The following is a 20441-nucleotide window of genomic DNA, read 5'->3' on the forward strand; positions in this document are numbered from 1 at the left end:
TGTAGAAATCTCGAGTTTTGAAGCTTACAAATTCTGAAAGCCAAAATTTTGGAGTAAATAGTATTGCAGAAGATAATGTGCTCCAGCTGTCTGGTTATTGTTTTTCCCAACAGTGCTAGAAGATTTCAGAGGATCTGTGGGAGATTGTATCCTGAGGATTTGGTCACTAATCAAAGCACCCTGTGGGGCAGATGGAGCTGAAGTGACTTCTGGCATGTCAGTTCCATTACTACCATCTGTGGTTTTAAAATTAGCAACAAAAATACATTGGATTGGGTACAGAGTCAAGAAATCAGTCTTCAGATCACAAAGGTGTGAGTCAAAACAGCTCCCTTAGTAATTTTGTTTGTTTGTTTTTCTTAGGACCTTGTCTCTTTAGTTGTGGAGGAAGAATTTCAGAAATGTGAGAATTCAGCCCTCTGTTTCCCAGTTCCTGTTCCTCATCCTGTGATCCTGGAAATTGGCTGTGGCTCTGGAGCAATTGCTCTGAGTCTGCTCTGTAAACTGCCACAGGTGAGCTCCCTTCAGTGCTCCTGGCGCAATAGATGCCTGTGTTAGAGGACAATCCCACTCTGCTCATCTTCATTGAGATGTCACAAACTTCTCTGAAGGAACTTTGGCAGCTCGGGTCTCTGACAGGCTCTGTAAGTTCCCAGTAGGTAGAGGAGGGATATTTGGGAATTGCTCCCTCTCCCCATCTGTCTGCAGGAATAGCAAAGGCCTAATCAGAATGAAGTGAATGTGCTCATTCTTGAGTTGCTGCAGCTCACTAATAATCAACTTACCTTGAAGCACTGGTGGGTGTTGGTTTAAGATACTAACCTGGACTGAGGCATGGGCACACACTCCATTTGTTGAATTTATGGGGCAGGCATCTCTAAAAATCACCTTGCTGTGAATCAAAAGATCTGGTCTCTAGAAAACTGAAGACTAAATGATACAGGAAAGGGATTACCATAGCAGTGTCACTACTTGGGATCAATAAGACAAGCAGATCTCACTGCCACAACTGCCAAACCACAGTTTTGTAGTCTTCTCTTCCCTAGTAACAACCCACAGCTTTTGAACAGAGTCAAAAAAGCAGGAGGGGACTGAGATCTGAGTGACCAAAGCCCTTCTTGCCCTGATTCTTGTGGTGTGTAACATGGTTATTGAGATACTCTTGATCAAGAAAATGAGAAATGAATCCAAGATCTCATTGCCTGTGGTCAAGGGAAAAATATTCCCCTCTCCTCAGAACTGCAGACCAGCCAGTTCCTTCTCAAGAATGAGAATTGCTGTGGCCATCCTCTCCTCTTGTAGAAGTATAAGTCCTGCTGTGTGAGAATTAGAGATTGATGCCTCTAATGGAAGGGGTGTTCCTCCTCCCAGCGACCTGAGAAGGTTAATATTTGAGCTTCATGACTTCAGAGTATAATTGCTCTGATTTCCTGAGCTGGGAGAAGAGCTTCATGCTCTTTTCCTTGCTTGTTAATTTAAAGAGCTGTGTCAGTCTGTCTCTGTAACTCATGACAGTCCTTTCCCAGCCCAAACTGCTGTACCCAGGGAAATAAGGAGCCTTGACTGATTAGAATTAGTGGTAGCACACTGACAGCTAAGTGGAGTTACTCTCTGGGTAATCTCCTTAGTGTTTGAGGCAGAATTTGGCACTAAGGTACTGAGAAAAGAGCAGCAGTTTTTCATTTATGGTCTCAGCTGTGTCCTTCACCTTAAGGGTGAGCTTCATGTGTGTGGGTGCTGGCCTGGGACCATGAAATTAATCCCCTTGGGAGTGATGGCAAATCACACCATCATCTCCAAATGCCAAGCAGTTTCTTCAAGCATGCGTCCTCTGTGTAAATCCTACCAAAATCTGTGCTTAAAAAAACATCAAGCATAGCAAAACCAAGTTAGGCCTTTGTGTTTTTTCCAAGGTGGAACTGAAGGTCAAACAAATCTCTCTTTGTGGAGCCCTGTCTCTTACCATTATGCTGGAGAACTTTTAAATACCTGACACATAATCAAGTACATGCAGTCAATACAGGCAGTGAATCTGTCTAAGGACTGCTGTGGAGCGTCTGGGTAAAAGGTGTCTGCATAACAGATGGAAAATGCCAGAATCTGTGTCCAAGTGGTTGTGTTAGTGTCAGGAGGGATCCTGTCTGTGCTAGGAAGGATAAATCCAGCGACATGACCTTCCAGCAGTCTGTGCCTAGCCCAGACTAGCCGGAGTGTTGAGTCTCACCCTGCCAGGAGCAGTGAGGGATCAGTGAGGTGAGTCACTGTGGCTCTGTTGTTGTCTGTTCTGGTGGGCTGCTGGCTGTGCTGCAGAGCCTTCAGTCACCTCAGTGCTTTACACACATCACTCGTGATCCCAGCTATGCCCTGCATGCATTCCTCAGGAGCTGTTCCGTTCAGGAGCCAAGAGTGAGCAGCCTCTTGTCAGTTTTGATCTTGCATGTTTGGCAGAGCATGTCTGCTCAGGAATCTTGATGTTATAACACCTGCTTGGTGAGGTTTGTTGTTTCTTTCTGTTCCAGAGCAGAGTCATAGCCATGGACAAAGAGGAGGCTGCCGTGGATCTCACCAGGGAGAATGCATATAGGTACAAGATCATATATCACTGATTTTTTTTTAATTGTTGCTTGAGAAAGACCAAGAGTTGTCAATACTTGTACATGTGTTTCATGTTTATCACCACTGGAAACCAGAGGCTATTTAGTTGTTGAGCTCCTAAAGTGTGTAACAATTCAGAAAAAAAAAAAGGCTTATGTTTACCAGAGTGTATTTCTTTGGCTTGTGAACATGCTTTGCAAAGACAGCAGCCTAAATAAAGCAGTGATACTCACATGCTGTTTGTCAAGGGTTTTCAGAGTGGTTTTCAGAGTGTTTTTTGGTAACTACTCTTACCCCTGTCTGTGAACTCAGGAAGCTCAGGACTGAAGTGGGAATGTTTATGTCACTTAGGAGGTTAAGGACAAATGTATCCTGAGCCTTTCTCTCTCTGGCTCCCTCAATCATTATTGTTGTGCTCCCTCAATCATTATTGTTGTGCTTGTTTCTATCCTTGCTCCTCCAGAAATGCTTGCACAGTCAAGTAGCACTTTTCCTCTGACGTGCTGCGTGGTGTCCCTCAGCATCCTCCCTGCAGTCTTGGTTTGGTGGGAATGGTGCTGCTGGATCCCATGCAGTTCAGATACCTGTGCTGTGGCAGCTTGCATGTTCAGAGCTGCTGGCTCAAACAGCTTGTGCTGAAGTCAGAGAGATGTCTGTCAGGTTGTCTTTGTCCTTCCTAGAGGCTCCACTTCCTCAGCTGGTTCTTCTGTCAGGTTGTTCTGGACTGTCACTACCACAGGGAACCCCAGAGCTGGAATCCCAGTATGCTTCTGAGTCTCTCTAGGCTTTGTCAAATGAGCTCCAGATTGCATTCACATCCTCAATAACTGCTGGGCCCTAGGCATTAATGAGAGCCATCTCAGAAAAAATTCCTGTTGCTATTTCTCATGGAAAAAAAAAAGTACAGCTGTGAGTCTCAAGAGGTGCTCATTAACTGGGATTTCTGTCCACAGACCCACATACCCCTCTTTTCCCAAGCTGCTGCCAGCACTGGAGGGGCTACTTCTGGTTCTGGCTGCATTGGGCTGCATTTCTTCACTTCTTGAAAGTCCCAGCTTGTGTGTGAGTCTCGAGAGCTGAGTAGAAACAAGCTCTTCCCAAACTGGTCACCTCACTGTTACCCTTTGCCTCCTAGCCCAGTTACAGAGAATGGGGAGCAGAGGTTTCTTCCTAATGTGTCAGTGTCAAACCAAATTCTGTTGCAATTTTTCATAGATATAATAAAAGCTGGCCAGATCTTTGTCTTCTTGATAAACTATAACTCTGGCCTCTGGGGGAAATTGTCTTGCTTATTAACATTGTTTGTTGGCTCAAGAGGGAGTATAAATGCCATGTCAGAGAGCTTCGTATTTCTCCATGGATATTTTCATTGTGTCTTTGTGATCTTGTCCCCGGCATGGTGCCCTGTAGCTCTTGGGTGAGAAGCTAGCAGAATAAGCTGTGCTACTGCTTGACTGAACCCAGCTTAGATCCTGCCTGCTTTTCAGAGCTCCCTTATCCCAGCTGTGTTCTCTAGATGCTTAGATGAGTCTTACTGGATCAATCCCAGTGCCAGATCCATCTGGGCACATGGCACACAGTGCAGGAGTCCCTCCCTTTCCTGATGCCCTCAGGACCACATCCCTCAGCAAAGGGAGTAGAACTTAGGTTTGAGGCCACTGTGGTGGGAGGAGAGAATATGCTGGGAAGATCTTGGCAGTTGTGAATGTATGTGTATCAGATAAGAGGTGTAATATTTAATTATCTGTTTGTAGAATGTACTGTTCTTGAACACAAATACACCTCCTAATCTTTCTCCTTTCTGTTGTTGAATCTTGCATCTGGAATTTTACAGGTTGCAACTCCAAGAAAGGATTCACATCATCCACCAAGATGTTTCACACAGTAACTCTTTTCACTGTTATAATCCCCTTTGTCTTTTTCCCTTTTTGTCTTTGATGGGTGGAGGGAGGCATGAGAGACAGCCAAGGGACCATTCTGGGATGCAGGCAGCAGAAGAGTGTTGAAGTTAATAGACAAAAAGGTCAGTAAGAAGTGAGCCAGTGAAGCTTTTCCCTGTAGAGATTTCCAGGGCAGATAATCAGCTGACAGAAGTCCCTGATTGTATCAGAAAGTGAATTGATCCTGGGTTTAGGTGTCCCAAGGTTGTATCTGAGCTGGGAGTCCAGGTGCTCTTTACTGTTGCTGGGGAGAGGCAAATATATAAAGAGTGTAATTCATTCCATGCTGACATGGAGGCTTTAGATAAACATGTACATGCCTGTCTCTCCACTGATGGTAGAGGGAGCCCATATATTTAGCTTAGATTAAATGCCCAACCGTATTCACCTGAAATTAGGTTAGTTGAACCAGGAAAGGATGCTTTTCTTCCCCAGGGCCAGCTGAAACCAGTAAAACTAGCATTTGGTGGGGCCTGTCCAGTTAGGTCGATAGTGTTTGGCTGGTTTTAGCAGCTGTGGAGCCAGGAGCTGCAGCACTATGGGTTCATTAGCACACCTTTCTGACACTTGTTTTTGACACTCTGCTGCCTCTTAGAGCTGAAAGCCCTGTGCCCAGAGGCTGCCCAGGGACAGTGCCACACTCACATGATTCCATGAGGTCTGATTCAGGGCTGGCCTGTGTCAGACAGCAGCAGGAGTGTAGGGAGCTGCTCCTGGTCTGCAGAAGAACAGCCCATTGTTGTCTTTGCTGAGGAGCCCTGGCTCTGCAGCTCATTGGAGGTCCTGCTGCAGCTCTGTAAGAGGAAGGATGTTCATCTGGACAGCCAGTCTAAACTCCCACTTAGGCCTTTCTGGGCTCTCTGAGTTCTGGTTGTTGCTTTAGATCCAGGTGGGCACAGAGTTCCAGGGCATCAAGCTCCTGTTCTTTTTAACATGCTTTGTTAAGCAGGCTCTTGATATGAAAAAATGATACTTCATCTGTGCTTTCCTTTGTATCACTCTAGTATTGCTGGGACAGGGAGCAAGGCACACTATTGCAGAAAGAAATAGGATAAAATTTTATGATCACAAAGCAGAGTGAAACACATTTACATGTGCCTGGAGACAGTTTCCTGGGGAGAGTCTTGACACTGAGCTTATAGAGAAGATGCCGTGGTTGAGAGCTGCTTGTGATTCTTTTTCTTTTCTAGGTTCTGCCAAACAGCTGTTGCTCTGGGGCCCCATAGATGTCATAGTCAGTAACCCCCCATATGTTTTCCATGAAGACATGGCTTCCTTGGATGCAGAAATACTCTGGTAATCAAACAAAGAGATTTTTCCTCTCCAGTGCCTTGAAGCAAGGTTTTTTTGTCTGCTTCCTTGTACTACACACAGTTCCTCACAAAACATGAAAATGTAATATACACATGCAAAATACAGGTGTGTTTATTTGGGATGTGATAATACAGGCTTGCTTTGATACTGCTTACATGCCTGAAGCAACATGGAAGGATTGTTAAAATAGAAAAAGTACACAGTTTGAAATTAGCAAGTTCCCAATCCAAAACTGATTGTCATGCATGTGAGAAGAAAGTCCTGCCCCCACCTCTGTACAAGATGTGCACCAGAGCAGGTTCTGGCAGCTGAACTTTCTGCATCCCAGCTGGCTCTGCTGGGCTAGCCACAGCCTGAGCTGGTGTTTGCCATGGATCAATCAAGCCCTTGCTGTACAACACCCTGGCCAGCTTAGAGAGAACAGACCTATGTGTTGGAAGTGTGAGATCCCAGCTACAGTTGGCTTTTAATTTTCAGAAATACTTCAGGGGGTGTTTTCTCCTTGTGCTGAATGTGGGGTTTCTCAGCCCACTGGTAGCTGCCTTCTCCCTCGCTGTATTTCCCATGGCAGGGGTGAGTGCCATCCCCTGCTTTGGGAGCACTGGAGTTCAGGTGTGTCAGGTGCACCTTTCTTTGTGGGGTGATGCATTCTCAAAGGCCACAGGAATTGCTGTCAAATGATTTTTTCTTCCCACATTCCAGCTATGAGGACCTTGATGCCCTGGATGGGGGAGATGATGGCATGAGAGTCATCAAAACAATTCTGGCTTTGGCTCCTTCTCTTCTGAAAGTTTCTGGGTAAGCATTACTGTCTTTTGAATTTCATGTCTTTTATTCATCTACTTCTGTAAATTCTGTACTTCCCTGTATGAAAACAAAACAGAGGGAAAATAGTTGCCAATTGTCTCCTCAATGCCCCAGTTAATAATCGTTTTTAAAATGTCATGTGTGTAAGCAAAATTAGCTTGAAATTGGTGAATAAAGTGGTGTGAGCCCTTTCCTTGGCTGTTGGTGGTGTTTCCTGATCATTAGGGAAGTGAGAATCTGTGAAAGTGAAAGCAGCAACAAAAAGATCATGGAAGAGAGCAGCCAAGAAAGAGAGTGCAGAAAGCAGGAGAGCTTTCTAAGGTGAGTAACTGATGGAAGGAGAAGCAGTGGAGAACTGTTTGAGGGTGGATGTAGATCTCCACTTCCCTCCCCTTTCATAAGGGAAAATTCTTTGTTGTACCAGTATAGAATGCTGAATATCCCAGGAGAAAGAAGATCAGTCAGGGATAGTTTCTTAAATGTTAAATTTCTCCATGATTAATATTCAAGACTGATTGTTCCTATTCTCTGTCATGCGGGATCCATTTTGAAGATCACTGTGCTGATCCCCAAAAATCTGGGTGTACTGTTCATGTGCCAGGCATGCACACATCCTGTTGAATATTCCTGACATTTGGCCACCATAAGAGAGGTCGTTGAAAGTCTGCTGTTTTGAGAAGAAGAATGGGAATATTGAGAGGCATAGTGCATGCAGAATTCATTCCTCATGCTTTGCATGACCACAAGAGCAGAAGATGCTCCTCAGAATTTCCCAGCATTAGAGACTGGTCCTGTGGGGTTGTTTCTTAAGACTATTTCTTTTCCTTCTCTTTTTGTTTGTTTAATAAGGTCAAGACCTCATTGAGGAGTGGAAGTTTTTTAAGGTCAGAAATGAGATCCACACCCAGCTTGTAGTTAGCCTGGTGAATTTGTAGGGAGTATTCATTGTGGGATGTTTTAAGAGTTCTCAGGAGAGCATTTGATGGGGTTTGGCTTGTGTCCTTAGCCTGCTAAAAGAGTCTCTTGCTGTGTCCCAGGCCATAACCAGCTCCATCACTCCCCGTGCCTGTGAGCTGGGGTGGTTCTGCTTTGTCACAGGAGGGAACATGAGGAATGAGCCAGTGTCATAAAGCCTGGCAGAGATGGAAATAGCCCTGCAGTGCCCAGCCATGCTTTCCCACTGCTCCTGGTGCCCTAACTGAGGTTATTTGATCAGTTCTGTGTAGGCTGAATGCTGGTGTTGTTTTCATAACTGATTTATGGAGACCTTTACTGTGGAGGAATGTGTGTTCTGACTTGTACTTCATGTCTCTTGCTGCTTATACACAGAGGGACATCAGGCTGCCAGGCCAGTGCTCAGTGTTTCTGCAGCATAAAAACTGCCTTCTGCCTTTAAATCTTTGGGGGTTTCAGAAGCACATTGCTGGTGGTATTTCTGGGTGAGCTTCAGAAGGGCTCATTACATCTCGATACAAGGCTTTAACTGCTCACACAGAGTGCCATGAGAATTCCCCCCAGGATCAACACGCTCTCCCCTGAAGGAGGCAGCTGGGATCTGCATCTTATGTGGACAGCTATGGTCTGGTTTAGGGTGTTGGATTGCACTGTGTTTACTGACCTTTTCATTTCCTGCACTGGTCAGAGTCATACAGAAAGAAAGATCTTAATTTTTATCAGTGTAGCAACCTAAATGTGCATCTCTCCAATTCTGCTCCCAAATGTGTCTTTTCAGGAGCGTGTTTCTGGAAGTTGATCCCAGGCATCCAGATATGGTGGAGCACTGGCTACAGGCACACCCAGAATTACTGCTCACCCTCCGTGCCATTCACAAGGACTTTTGTGGCAAGTAAGTCTTTTTTTGCCTTCGCATTTTTTGAGGTTTTGTGTCCTTTGAAGAATATGTCCCTGCACCTTTATGTATTGAGTGAACCCAGAGCAGCTTCACAGCTGAAGCCAGTCTTTGACAAAACAGGGGCTCCCTGGTTGTATCTCAGCTTTCTGATATCCTGAAACAGCCTGGCAAGTGTTTGAGTCAGAAATTCGGACCCAGGTGAGCATTTATGATGGGGTGACTGGCTCTGGTGGGGTTATTGCCAGTGGAAAATTACTGTTTTATAGGATGGAGGTAGAGGCACATTGTCCCTAGTGAGACTTAAAGCTCTGGTCTTTCTTTTTTCCACAGGCCTAGGTTTCTGCACATCCAGAAACAAAGCAGCTTACAACTGTGTCAGACATAACTCTTCTTGTAGGATGCTTTTTGCTCTTGAGCCCAGCTGAACAGCTGGTTGAAAACTCCTGCCTTGTGAAAGGAATCTCCATTCCCCAGAGTGCTGGACTTTTCATGCAGTGACAGACCCCTCATATCCTGACACAAACCTCATGCAGAGATGCAGAAGTTCAGCTGAGCATGTGGAAGTGTTTCACCTTCCTCAGGGAGCTGCATGAAACATTTTAGTCTGCTCTGCTAAAGTGACTCAATCATCTCAGGACCTAAGATAGAAGAGTTCACAACTCCAGATTAAAAATACAACTTCTCAACGTGCCAAATCACCCATTTGGCCTAGAAAGAATTTAATTATATTTTTTAATTGACTTTGAGATACATTTATATAAAATGTGACCAGATGGGGTGATAAGCTCAAATCCTGGCTTATACTGGCACACGGATTTGCAGGTATAACAGGACAAAACTGTTGTGCACATTTCAAATGCAGTTCTGTTCCAGGATCCTCATGCTCCAATAGCAAAGCAGCCTTTGTTTCCCAGTCCTGCTGAGTGATTGTCCCTGAAGGATCCGTGCAGATGTTACAGCACCTGAATTTACAGCCCTTGACATTTGGTGGATGCTGCCAGAAATGGTCAACACATTGTAATAAAGACAGTGCTTCAGACCAGGGTCCTTAAAAGAGTTTCACTGCAACTATTCAGAGATGCTGGCAGGCTTGAATAAAACATCTGGCACCCACACATTGCTGTGATAGTTATAGAAATGCCTAAATTCCACATGAGGCATTTAATTCCAACACTTTAAAGAGAAGGCCAGAGTCACTACTCTGCTTTTGCAGATGGAGAAGTTGAAAAACAGGAGGTGAAATGACCTGCAGAAAGTTTGACAAGCTGGAGTAGGACCCAGTCTCTTGACAGGCGTGGGAGTAGCTGAGGTCTGTCTCTTTGGGAAGGATGACTCAGACTAGGCCTGCCTGAAACAACTCTGACAGAAGTGCCTAAAGTGGACAGTCAACACCATGTCAGTGTAAATAATGGCAGGATTAAACTCAAGCTGCTGCTTGCTGTTGCTGCTGTTTCCAGTGGTGCAGGTTCCCTTCCAGACTGTAGCTAGCCAGGCAAGGAAAGAAAGCAATCCAAGGAAAGGATCTGGTCAGTCCAGATGGAAGCAGTTGCTGGACCAGTGCAGGTGAGCACCCAGGAGGGGTGGGAGCATCCAGACAGGACCCTGCTCTGTGTGTGCCAGGGAGCAGCTCTCAGGCTCTGTCCAGGCTGACCTGGGGCTGCACAGCCAGAAGCTTCGGGCAGGACATGCAGCAGCAAACTGAGTCTGTTGGAAGGCTGCAGCAGGTTCACAGGCTGTTACGTGAGCCCTGATACATCTTTCCTTTCTCCTCTGCCTCTCCTACACTCTCACTCCTCAGATGAGTTTTCTCCATCCCCTTCACTCCTGAACACTGGCCCTGCTTTCCCACAGACACCTGAGCTCTCTGATGATCCAGCACTCGGGTTCCAGCTGGAACCTTTCCCTGCTCACAGCTCTGTTCACAGACTTGCCTTTCACCCATTGTACACCTCACAATACATTTATCCACTCCAGTAGTTTACCATGTCCTGTACACTCTTTACTTGAATTTGTGAGTCTTCTCTGGCCTGCAGTACCTGCCCTGGTTAAACACAGTAGAGGAAATCTAGGGAAGGAGAGAACAAAAATAGGTCAGTTAAAGTGCACTTGAGCATAGGTTTGGAAATACCATTTCAGCACAGCTGATTTCTGGCCTCCTAGAGCCATGAGTACAAAGTATAGTCAAAGGGTATTTAGTGTGGTTGTGGAAATTTTTTGATAGTAATTTAGGGATATTTTTTTAAGTTCAGTTTGTCAGACTCTATTTAAAAATTAAATTTAAAGAAATGAATTCTCAGGTTTCTTCTGGGTGTAGCAGAGTTTGCGTATGAAACAGAGCATTATACACAGCCTGCTTCTGCAGGAGCCCTTAAAAGCTGGGTAGTCCATGGGCGGATGGGGATGTTAAACAGCATCATGCTGCATTCCTTAGAGGGTGGGCTGGTTCCCTGCAGCAGACAGGTGTTAGGTGGCTCTCTAAAAGTGCCAGTGGCTGGACTGCAGAAGGCTTTTTCTTGGAAGCATCAGTCAATCCTTGGTCCTAGCCCTGAGCAGGACAAATCCCCTACAAGACAGACTATTGGTCTAATCCAGTAGGACAAGTGTTAAATTCCTATACTTACCACTAAAACACTTGCATTTCTATGTATTTGCATTGCATACTGGTTATATATCTTGGAAAATCACATGGTGCTGCTGACCTTTTCATAAAAGGAAAAATTGCTGTTCTCCCAGGAGGCTGGATGTTCCTGTCGGACTCGCATCCGAGGGAATGTGCTGGTGTAGTACAGTGTGTTCCTCGGTGCTTTACACAGATTGGCCAGGGCTCCTTTTGGTCCAGGAGCACTGAAAGCTCTTTGGAGGTTTTAAGGAGCCTGGCTGTGGAGCCCTGGGCCGTGTGTGTGCTGCCCGAGGGCAGGAGGCCGAGCTGACGCTGGCAGAGCCGCAGGCTCGTGAGCTGCTCCCTGCAGCCGCAAAGGCTGGGGCTGCACTCGGCGTTCTGCATCCTCCAGTATCTGACACACACTGAATTTTCTGGGAATTTACTGAGTTCTGGGAACTGTATCAAAACGGTGATTTGATTCCTGAGGTGATGCTGTCAGAGGGGGGCTTTGTTTGCTTTCAGGACCCTGAGGAGTGTGGTTGTGTTTGTGCTCACATCTGTTTTTTGGGGGTTGCCGGGTATCTGCGGTATCTGACACTGCCCTTCCCCGAGGAGGAGCCACTTTGGCAGAGCCCTGCAGATGGAGCTGCGGGCCCAGTTTAGCCGTGTCCATACTGGAGACACTCCTGCCTCAGCCTTCCCACTTGGGGCAAGGTGCAGACCCAGGGAGAGCGAGAACTGGGGTTGGCAGAGGGCTGGAGGGTAGGTGCAGCTGCAAATGGGGCTTTAGGCTCAATTCCTGTGCTGGGGAAACAGATCTTCCACAATGGGGCTGTGTCGGGAGGCTGGAACGGGACTCAGCTGAGATGGGAGTGGGGTTGTACCTCCTGCTGTGAATGGGAGGCCTAAAGTCCCCCTAGGGCTGGAGGTCAGAGATAGATCCCATTCTTCTTCTGGTGAAATGTCCATGTGAGCACCCCAAAGTGCAAGCAACTGACTGTGCTTCCAGTCTCCACCTGAGATATGGGGTGAAAGTGACTTTGCAGAGACCATAGAGACAAGCATTTATCCTCACAGGTCCTCTGCTGAGCCTGCTTTCCATGGGAGGAACTGACAGACACAGAGGGACGCATTAGGGTGACACAGGGCATCTCTGGGGTCCCACATGACTCTGTGTGTGTGGATTACTGGCCAGCACTCAGTTTATCAGTGTAGGGGGCCATAGATCAAAATGGCTTGGAAGGGAACTTGACTGTCATCTAGCCCAATTTCCCCATCCAAGTAAGCATCAACTTGCCTTACATCATTCCTGACAAATGTTTGCCCAGCCTGACCCAGAGGCTCTTATTGCTGGTAAGGACTTGAGCATGCAATCTGTCCTGATGCTTTGTGGTTCTGTCTGCTGGAGTGTTTTCTTTTGTCACGGCAGCTTTGCTGTGACTAAAGCTGAGCGCTTCTGAGGTGGAGAACAGCTGTCTCTCTCCTTAGAGCACCTTCCATGTGGCAATCTGTTCCCATATTTCCTCACAGTCTTCATCTCTGGGACAAAGAACTCCAGCACTTCTTTCTGTAGGCCACTTGCACATCCTTCCTTCCCTGCTTGTGAAATGTAAGGGGGACCATGTGTGCTTCAGACTTTTTAGAGGTAATACATGTGCTCTGGTGAGTGGGATAATAAAGCTGCTAGAGCTCACCCTATATAGAGCAGTCATTCCCAAGTGAAGAGCATGCCAAAATTTAACTTTTTTTTTCTTTTTTTCTTTTTTTTTTTTGGTCTGGGAAAGTTAGCAAAAACTGTACTTAAGTTTTAATAAACTACAATCCTGATGAAAAAATTAAGAAGGCTTCTTTCTCACACTCAAGAAGACAATGAGGTACCAAGAGAGATTTAATCCAGTTTCCAGGCTATTTCCTCTTCCATAGATGTTTTGAGAAGCTTTGAGTTCAGTGTCAGAAGTTTCAGATGTTGTTCTGTGGAGGGTCATGTCACAGTCCTCTGTCGCTTTTCCTTGGCAGCTGCTGGTAAATCTGAGTGTGATCCATCCAGTCTCTGGTGAGCACAGGGGAACATTTATGAAATTCATCTCATCTGCTGCTTGGTGACAGGACTCAGCACTCTGCTGCAGTGTGATAAACCAGATTGGCTTTGCTGCTTTCCCCTGCAAACCCAGAGGATGTGAGAGTGAGCAGAGCACCAGCAGTCGCTTCTCTGCCTCTCAGAGCACGATGAGAGTGGGACAGGGGCTGCTGCAGAGGGCTGGGAAGGTGCATCCTGTGCACAGCAGCCACTGCTGCTCTGAGAGTGCTCGAGTGTCAAATGTGCTGTGCTGCAGACAGGTGCAGAGAATATTGTGGTCTCTGTGGTTTGTCTCCTTAGTGTGCTTGATGTCAGAACTGTAGCTTTGTTTAAGTGACACCTTCCAGCTCTAGAGACCTGCTTCATCTGCTGCCTTCACCAGCACACCTGAATGGTCAACCTTCTGCATTTTGTGTGCTCATCTCAGCATTTTGGGCAGAGTGGGCACGGATGTGTGATTTCAGTGGCAGCTGCCCTGTCAGCATTACAGAGAGAACCATGAGCAAGGTTACTCCAGGGTAACTGCTTCAAAGGTCTACATAAGTAGTTTCATACTTCATCCTTTCTTTTCTGACAGCTGGGATGTTCTGAAATCATCCTGTCCATGGCAGGGATTCTCAGGTCCTGGGCTGAAATTTGCAACATGGCAAAGAAGAGTTTACTATCCAAATATCCTGTGGCAACAGGTGTGGTGAGAAACTGAGGCACAGCAAAAAAGAGCTGTGGCAGAGTTACAGCAAGAGCTCAAATGCTCTTAGTGGCAGTTCTGGCAAACCCAGCTATAGCTGTACTTCTTCCTCCTTTAACTGGCATTTTAAATAGTGTCCATCCCAGCTGTTCCTTGGAAGGATGATGGTGCCTCAAGAGCAGAAAGCAGTGATTGTCATTCCTTGATGGAGAGTGTTACCAAGAAATGTTTGATTTTGAGAGCTGTGGTGTTGGGATGTGACAGGAGGGTCATTTTCACAGTGTGTTACTGGCACAGCCAGTGCTAAATGCTGCACGACTGGAGGCACACAAATAGCAGATTGTTTGGAGGAAGGGAGAGGTGAAGAAAGCATTACATGAAGCTCATCTAGGGAAGACAAGATTCTTGGGAACAGGTGTGTTAAAATGAAGCTGAGGTTTTATCACTGAAGGGGTTTCAGGGACAGACAAAGGTGATACAGAGACTCCATCATCAGAAGACATGAAAAGGCACTTCAGAAATCCACAGTTCTTATAGAAACAATGGTGGACCTAATATCTGATTGGCCTTTAGGAATCTTCTCTCACCTATTGATCGGGAAGGGACAATTCCTTCTTGTAAACATCTTTGACAAACAGAGATTGTCTGTCAGGTGCAGAGATTGAGATAATAATTGTTTTAATTCTTTCTCTGAGCTTTCTCACAGCTTCTCACGGCTTCCCAGGAAAATCCTGGGGCAGCTATGTCTCTCTCTGTTCAGAGGATGTGTGATTACCACAAGGTTTTAGGAGGGAAGGCTGTGCTGCCACATTTCTGCTTTGCCACTCTGAAATCCTAAGTAGAAGTGTGGGACTGAGTCTCTATAAAGTGCAAGCTGTAAATAGGAGGCAAACAGAGCATTTCTGCTTGATGCCTAAACTTCAGCAGGTAAGTGCAGCCCCTTCTGCAGTGTGGATGGATTCCTGGTGGACCACGGGCAAGTAACAGTGGACAGAGCACAGGACTCTTGTTCATCAGGGGCAGAGCACTCTGAGTGTGTCACAAAGATGCCGCTGGCCTGAGTTTCTGTAAACACAGTTTCTGTGGAAGTTGCCAGGCTGGATGTGAGTACAGGGAAGGCAGAACTCTGCTTCTCAAGGCTTGTTCTCAGCAGTGGGAGATTTTTGATTCCCACTTTTCGTCAGCTGCTGCCTACAGTTTCAGATCCCCACCTGCTGCTTCTTCTTTTCTTGGTGGTCAGCTTGTCTCCCATGTTTTGTATATACCCAGCAGCATGCTCACAGAGGGACATGTCCATCAGCTTGGTAGCACAGTGCCTGTGGCCATGGAGTCCTCCCCTTGGCAGCCTGAGCTGCTGCAGGAGCTGCAGTACCCAGCAGTGCTGGTGGGAGAGTGGCTTCTGCCATCCTCTCTTTTCTTACTGGAATACTCATGTGAGACTGTCTGGAATGTGAGCACAGTTGCTTGGGTTGCTGAAAATGGCTTGAATTATTATAAAATTCCTGGCCTGGTATGTGGCTGATGATTAATTACTTAGGTTTGCGTAGTACTTTGATGTTCCAGATGTAAACCCAGAACAGGCTGTTACAACTGTGTTGACCTCATTGAAGTCATCGAAGTCATTCCAGTTGGCACACCTGGTGCTGTGTGGTATTTGTATTCTGTGAAACCAGCATCCAGTCATTGATTTAAGTCTTTCCAGGGACTGGAGCCTCTTAAGCTGGTAATCTTTTTTTCTCTCCTGTATTGATTGCTGTGCCACTTACCAAGAGTGACCTTCCCACCACACCTTTTGCCTTTGAGCTTGCTGTCTCTCTGGAATCCTTCTCTGAGCCCTTGCAGTTTGTGCTGTTTGTATTGCCACAGTGCTTAGAAACTCCTCACAGGTTGCTCCATTTCTCTCTTGAGTTTTCCCTTTTCTACTCCCCCGCCAGTATCTTCTTGTGTAACTCCCCCAGCCAGTGCTTTTGGCTTGCATCGATAAATTTCTTGATGCTGGATAATTTGGAATAACCTTATGACAGAAAAATCCCCCTCCAAAATGCAGTTGAGTCTTGAATTGTCCTTCAGTGATTTGGCAGCTGGTGGGGTTTGCTGGGTGGAGTCCTGGTGCTGGCATGTGCTCTCGCTGTTTGAGAAGAGCAGATTAAGCTCAGCCTTCATTCAAACAAGGCTTCTTCATTTAATGTGGATGGGCAGCAGGCACTCAGGCTGAAAGTAGATTTTGTACTTTAACTTCCAGGTCAGTGGGTTTTTTGTGTTGTTTGTGTCAGCAGACAGTAGCCCTTTGTTCAGCAGCACAACTTCTCCACCTCAGCAGCGTGCAGAACGCACGTGATACAGGTCCTGAATTGTGCAATAAACTCCAGCAAATGTATTGCCTGTTCCACTGCAGGGCTTGATTGTGTGCCCTATTGACCAGCAATAAAGCCAACAGTATAGAGGTTGTTACTTACTCATTTACTTTGGCTTGTCCATCCATGGTTGTTGCCTATATGGGGGGAAAAAACCCATAAGTACTATGAGAGGGAAAATTTTGTCTTTAGAGAGGTGGTCTTAATAGCTTGTGAAAGCTGGACAACTTAATAGCATTAGTCAAGTATTAAATTAAATATTTAATTTAGTAATTATGTAATTTTGTTGCTAAGGAGGGAAAGGGTTATGGTCAGGGTAGTCATGAGCACAAAAATTAAAAGACGGTGTCTAGATCAATGTCCTGTAGCCTGTTGGAGTCCTGACCACAAAACAACTGCCTGGAATCTCATCTCTGCAGGGCTTGCTACTTGCTGGCACCTTCCTCTGCAGAGTCTGGAAAGGCAGGAGGGGAGGCCCCATCCCTCACTCATGCTGGGCCTTTTCCTGAGCCCCTCTGGAAGTTGTGGGCACTTGCCAGTAGATCCATGACCCCACGTGGATGGGGTCGTACATCCACACAGGGCACCACACTTCTCCCTGCCCAGGTCTGGCCTGCTGCTCTGTGCAGCCACTGGGCAGAGGGGTGAAGGGAACCCCAGTTCTCCTTCCTTCTTCAGTCCGGCAGTGCCTCACTGCTCCAGCAAGGCTCTGCTCAGCCTGGGGCCAGCTGTGCCTGCCCTGCTGTAACCTCCCTATTTGTGCTGTGGATCCCTGCAGAATTCCCTCCATCCAGATCCTCTTGGACTTTGTTCCCAGCAGAAAATCCTGCTCGGGCTTCTTGGAATTAAGGCACACGAGTCTAACTCAGAATTGCTGTTTCCTGGGAAGTTATGATGCAGTAAAGATTATTTGGTTGTTTTGTGGGTTTTTTTCCTGTAATCTGAATGAAATAATGTTCAAAATTCCCTATGAGGACACTGTGTCCCAGATTTTGAGTTTTAGAAGTGTTTTGCTTTGGGATTTCTGAATCCTTGTTTTGAGTTATATTCATTTTAAGTTGTCGTACTGCTTATGCTTCCTGTTGATTTGCTAAGTAAAGCCTTGCAGCAGGTCACAGTACATGTAATATATACAAAAATGGTAGTTACTTTTTTTAATCAATAACAACAGCAGCTGCTTAATATGATTGAAACATCTCATTCCCTAGAACAAGAACTGCCTTGTTTGCAATGTAATGTGAATCTGGCACTGCCATTACAACACCCAGCAGTGGTTTAATCTAGAACGCTGGGTAACACTGTATTATGGAGTAAAGAGCAATTCATCTTAATGATATGAAAAGTAATAAAATACTTCACTCTTTTTATCATGTTAGGACAAGGTAATAATGGTGCATGTGGGACAAAGACCTCTTTAAGATAAAATTTGGAAGTTACGGAATGGAGCTTTTGAGCTGCCAGAAGCAAGGCTGTGACAAGGAAACAGTTTGGCAGAAACTTTTATCAATGTTCTTTCAAAAAACAAATAAAAGAAAAGGTCTGTTCTTATAAGTTCTTCCCAATAAGTTGTTTTGCTGGAGTTTTTCTGCTGTCCTGTCCCAGCAAAGGCCTCTTCATTGCACTCCTGAGTGCTGTCAGTAGAGAAGTCTTGGATGTTCTCACTTAAAACCAAGACTCCATAGTGAAAGTCCTGAAAATCCCCTCACTGCACCAGCTGCCATTCCCTGGCTCTGCACTGCTTGTGGCACATCACGTCAGGTGTGAGGGAATTCAGGAATCCTCCTTCTCCCGAGGCAGGAATGTGCTGCTCAGCTGCTGTCCCTCCTGCCCCTTGCAGGGGACAGGACATCCTGCTCTCCCTGCTGGACTGCTTCGTGGAGCCTCCTCCACCTGCAGGAAATGCCAAATGTCACCATGCCTGTTTCTCTTCCCAAAGCACTGCCCAAACATTCAGCACAAATAAGTTCCAAAAAAATCCCAGGATGTCCTGAGCAGGGAAGATGTAAATAAAGAGTTTGTGGCATTTGGGAGTGGGGCTGGGCCCAGCCTCATCCCCATGGGCACAGCTGTGAGCAGCAGGTGAGAGCACTGACAGCAATGAGCCATGGAGTGCCCAGGTGTGCTGAGCAACCCCCAAAGGGAGCAGAGGGCACACAGGTGCCATGCAGGAACATGAGGGCTGTAAAAGTTTGGGCTGAAGAACAAGAAGGGGAGATGCTTGCAGCCTTCTGAAGTGGTACTCTATATGGGCTGAAGCTTTCTGAAATTGTATGGGGACACTCTGTGTATCACAGCCATTTCAGCTGTGACATGTGCTGCGACAGGAAGATGGCTTGCGTGACTGGGAGGGCACAAAATTAATGGAGCCAGAGTTTCCTTTCCTGTCCTGCTTTACATTGAAATGGGATGTCTGGTGGGTGGGCCTTGGCTGCTCTTCTGGAGGAGGGTGTTTCTGTGGTTTCCTTGCAGCCTTTGTCACTGCAGACGCTGTTGGGAACCCGTGGTCTGGCGAACCAAATTCCAGCGTGGATCCCACCATAGGTGGAGGGTGTATCAGTCTTAAATTCATGCAGCTATTACATTGTGTAGTTAAAATAAAATGAACTGATACTGCAGAAACAGTTTGTTTATTACAAACAAATACGTGGCGTTCACAGTGGAGGACCAGATCTGGCCTATGGAAGAATTTGTTTCCTAGGCTAACATCTGGGCCTAGCTATGTCCAAATTGATTCTTTAAGGATGTATGAAAATGCCTTTGCTTATTCGTAACTGGTGTTTCATATGCCACTGTTCCTAGCCTGGGTTTATACTGAAAGTGGATCTTGCAAAGGCTGGGATCTGGGAGACAGCACAGCTACGTACATGATATTAAAAACTGCAGGGAACCCCAGTGAAAGGCAGGCAGCAGGGAGTTTGCCCATGAGTAGGGAACAGATGTTTCATTAGCAGGGAAACCTGGGGGAAACCAAACCTTATTAGTAGAAGGAACTTCCCATTGTTCATGGCAGCAGGGAGGGCTTAGTGGATGTATGTTCAGCTGCATTTTAGAACTTGCAGAGTCCAGGTAAAGGCTGTGAACTTCTGAGTAGGACAGGTCTGAGATTTGAGGATCTAATAGAGACTCTGTCCTTCTGTCATCACTGCCTGAGCCAGAAAAGGTCCAGATTCAGAAGGAATGTATGGTGGAGAAGAGTCAGGGCTCACATGGCTGTAGGATGGTTTCAGGGAGACAGCCCTGCTGCAAAAGGGGAGTCTAAACAGAGTGCAGGGGTGTGCCAAGAACTCTGCGTGGGGTTCCGCCCACAAATAGGCAGGTGCAGAACAGGGCTGGGAGGAGGAATGAGGGTCAGAAAGCCTGGCAAATGAGAGAAAACCAAAAGAGAGGAATTTATTTTGCCTACAAAACAAAGCCTAAGAAGGAATGGGTTGTCTCCCTGTAAACACTTCATTGCCAAGTAAATTCGAGAGGGGACAAAAAGTCCTTTGTAATAAAGATCAATGCTGGCACAAGGACAAAGTGGTACGAATTTGCTATTAATAAACTTAGCCTGGAAATTAGATTTTCAACCAGTGGAGTGAGATTCTGGAGCTGTGTCTCAAAGGGAGAAATGGAAGCCAAGGGAGCTTTGTAAAGGAGCCTGAGGAGCCTGCACTAGCAAGTTTTCTCTCTGACACAGTCTCCTTTCATGTCATGCATGCAGATGCCTTAGACAGCCTGGCCAGCAGTCCAGACAGGAGGGTGACTTGCAGGAGCAGATGAAGCAGCTGTAATCAGGAATCAATAGCCAAGGTACAAATCGGCTTCAGGAGAGGAGAGTTTCAGAGTAGCTGAGCTCTGCAGACATCCAGTTTTAACTGTGTCTAGTGGTTGGATTTTGTGAGTCCTACATCTGTAGTCTGCAGGGAGAAGGGATTTTCTTTCACTTTGCTTTTTCTGCAGTAATTGAAAAATGGAGTTAGAGACTTACCATTCTATAGAGAAAAAAGTTTTCTCCTCAGTTGTCCAAACAATGCCTGTTCAGCTATGACAAGAATATCTTTGTTCTAAGCTGTCGTAGGATGTTTGCCTTAGCAACACAGAGGCATTTGGAGAAGCTGCCTACAAACAGTCTTCTCTATTGGCAAATAGAAGAGGGGAATACAACAAATGCTCCTCCCTAAGAAGTTGAAAGCATCGAGAAATCATAATTAAAATGGATCTGTCTCCTTC

The 20441-nt window shown here is 46.1% G+C and overlaps 1 protein-coding gene across 4 annotated transcripts in view; it reads left to right on the top strand.

The window, feature by feature from the left end:
• HEMK1 (HemK methyltransferase family member 1) overlaps window positions 1–20441 on the top strand; it is an 85791-nt gene that overhangs the window by 15940 nt on the left and 49410 nt on the right. For 2 of the 4 annotated variants that reach the window (XM_038149694.1, XM_038149692.1), the window contains exons 5-12: window positions 364–513; window positions 2520–2584; window positions 4430–4479; window positions 5726–5831; window positions 6552–6647; window positions 6882–6977; window positions 8389–8502; window positions 8839–14260. In XM_038149694.1, coding sequence (XP_038005622.1) covers window positions 364–513; window positions 2520–2584; window positions 4430–4479; window positions 5726–5831; window positions 6552–6647; window positions 6882–6977; window positions 8389–8502; window positions 8839–8893 — 732 coding nt within the window. In that variant the 3' untranslated portion in view covers window positions 8894–14260. Of the gene's footprint in view, window positions 1–363; window positions 514–2519; window positions 2585–4429; window positions 4480–5725; window positions 5832–6551; window positions 6648–6881; window positions 6978–8388; window positions 8503–8838; window positions 14261–20441 lie in introns of those variants that run through there. The other 2 variants (XR_005258492.1, XM_038149693.1) reach the window with 2 other exon arrangements.

This window comes from Motacilla alba, chromosome 12 (genome assembly GCF_015832195.1).
Source record: "Motacilla alba alba isolate MOTALB_02 chromosome 12, Motacilla_alba_V1.0_pri, whole genome shotgun sequence".
Lineage (NCBI taxonomy): Eukaryota > Metazoa > Chordata > Aves > Passeriformes > Motacillidae > Motacilla > Motacilla alba.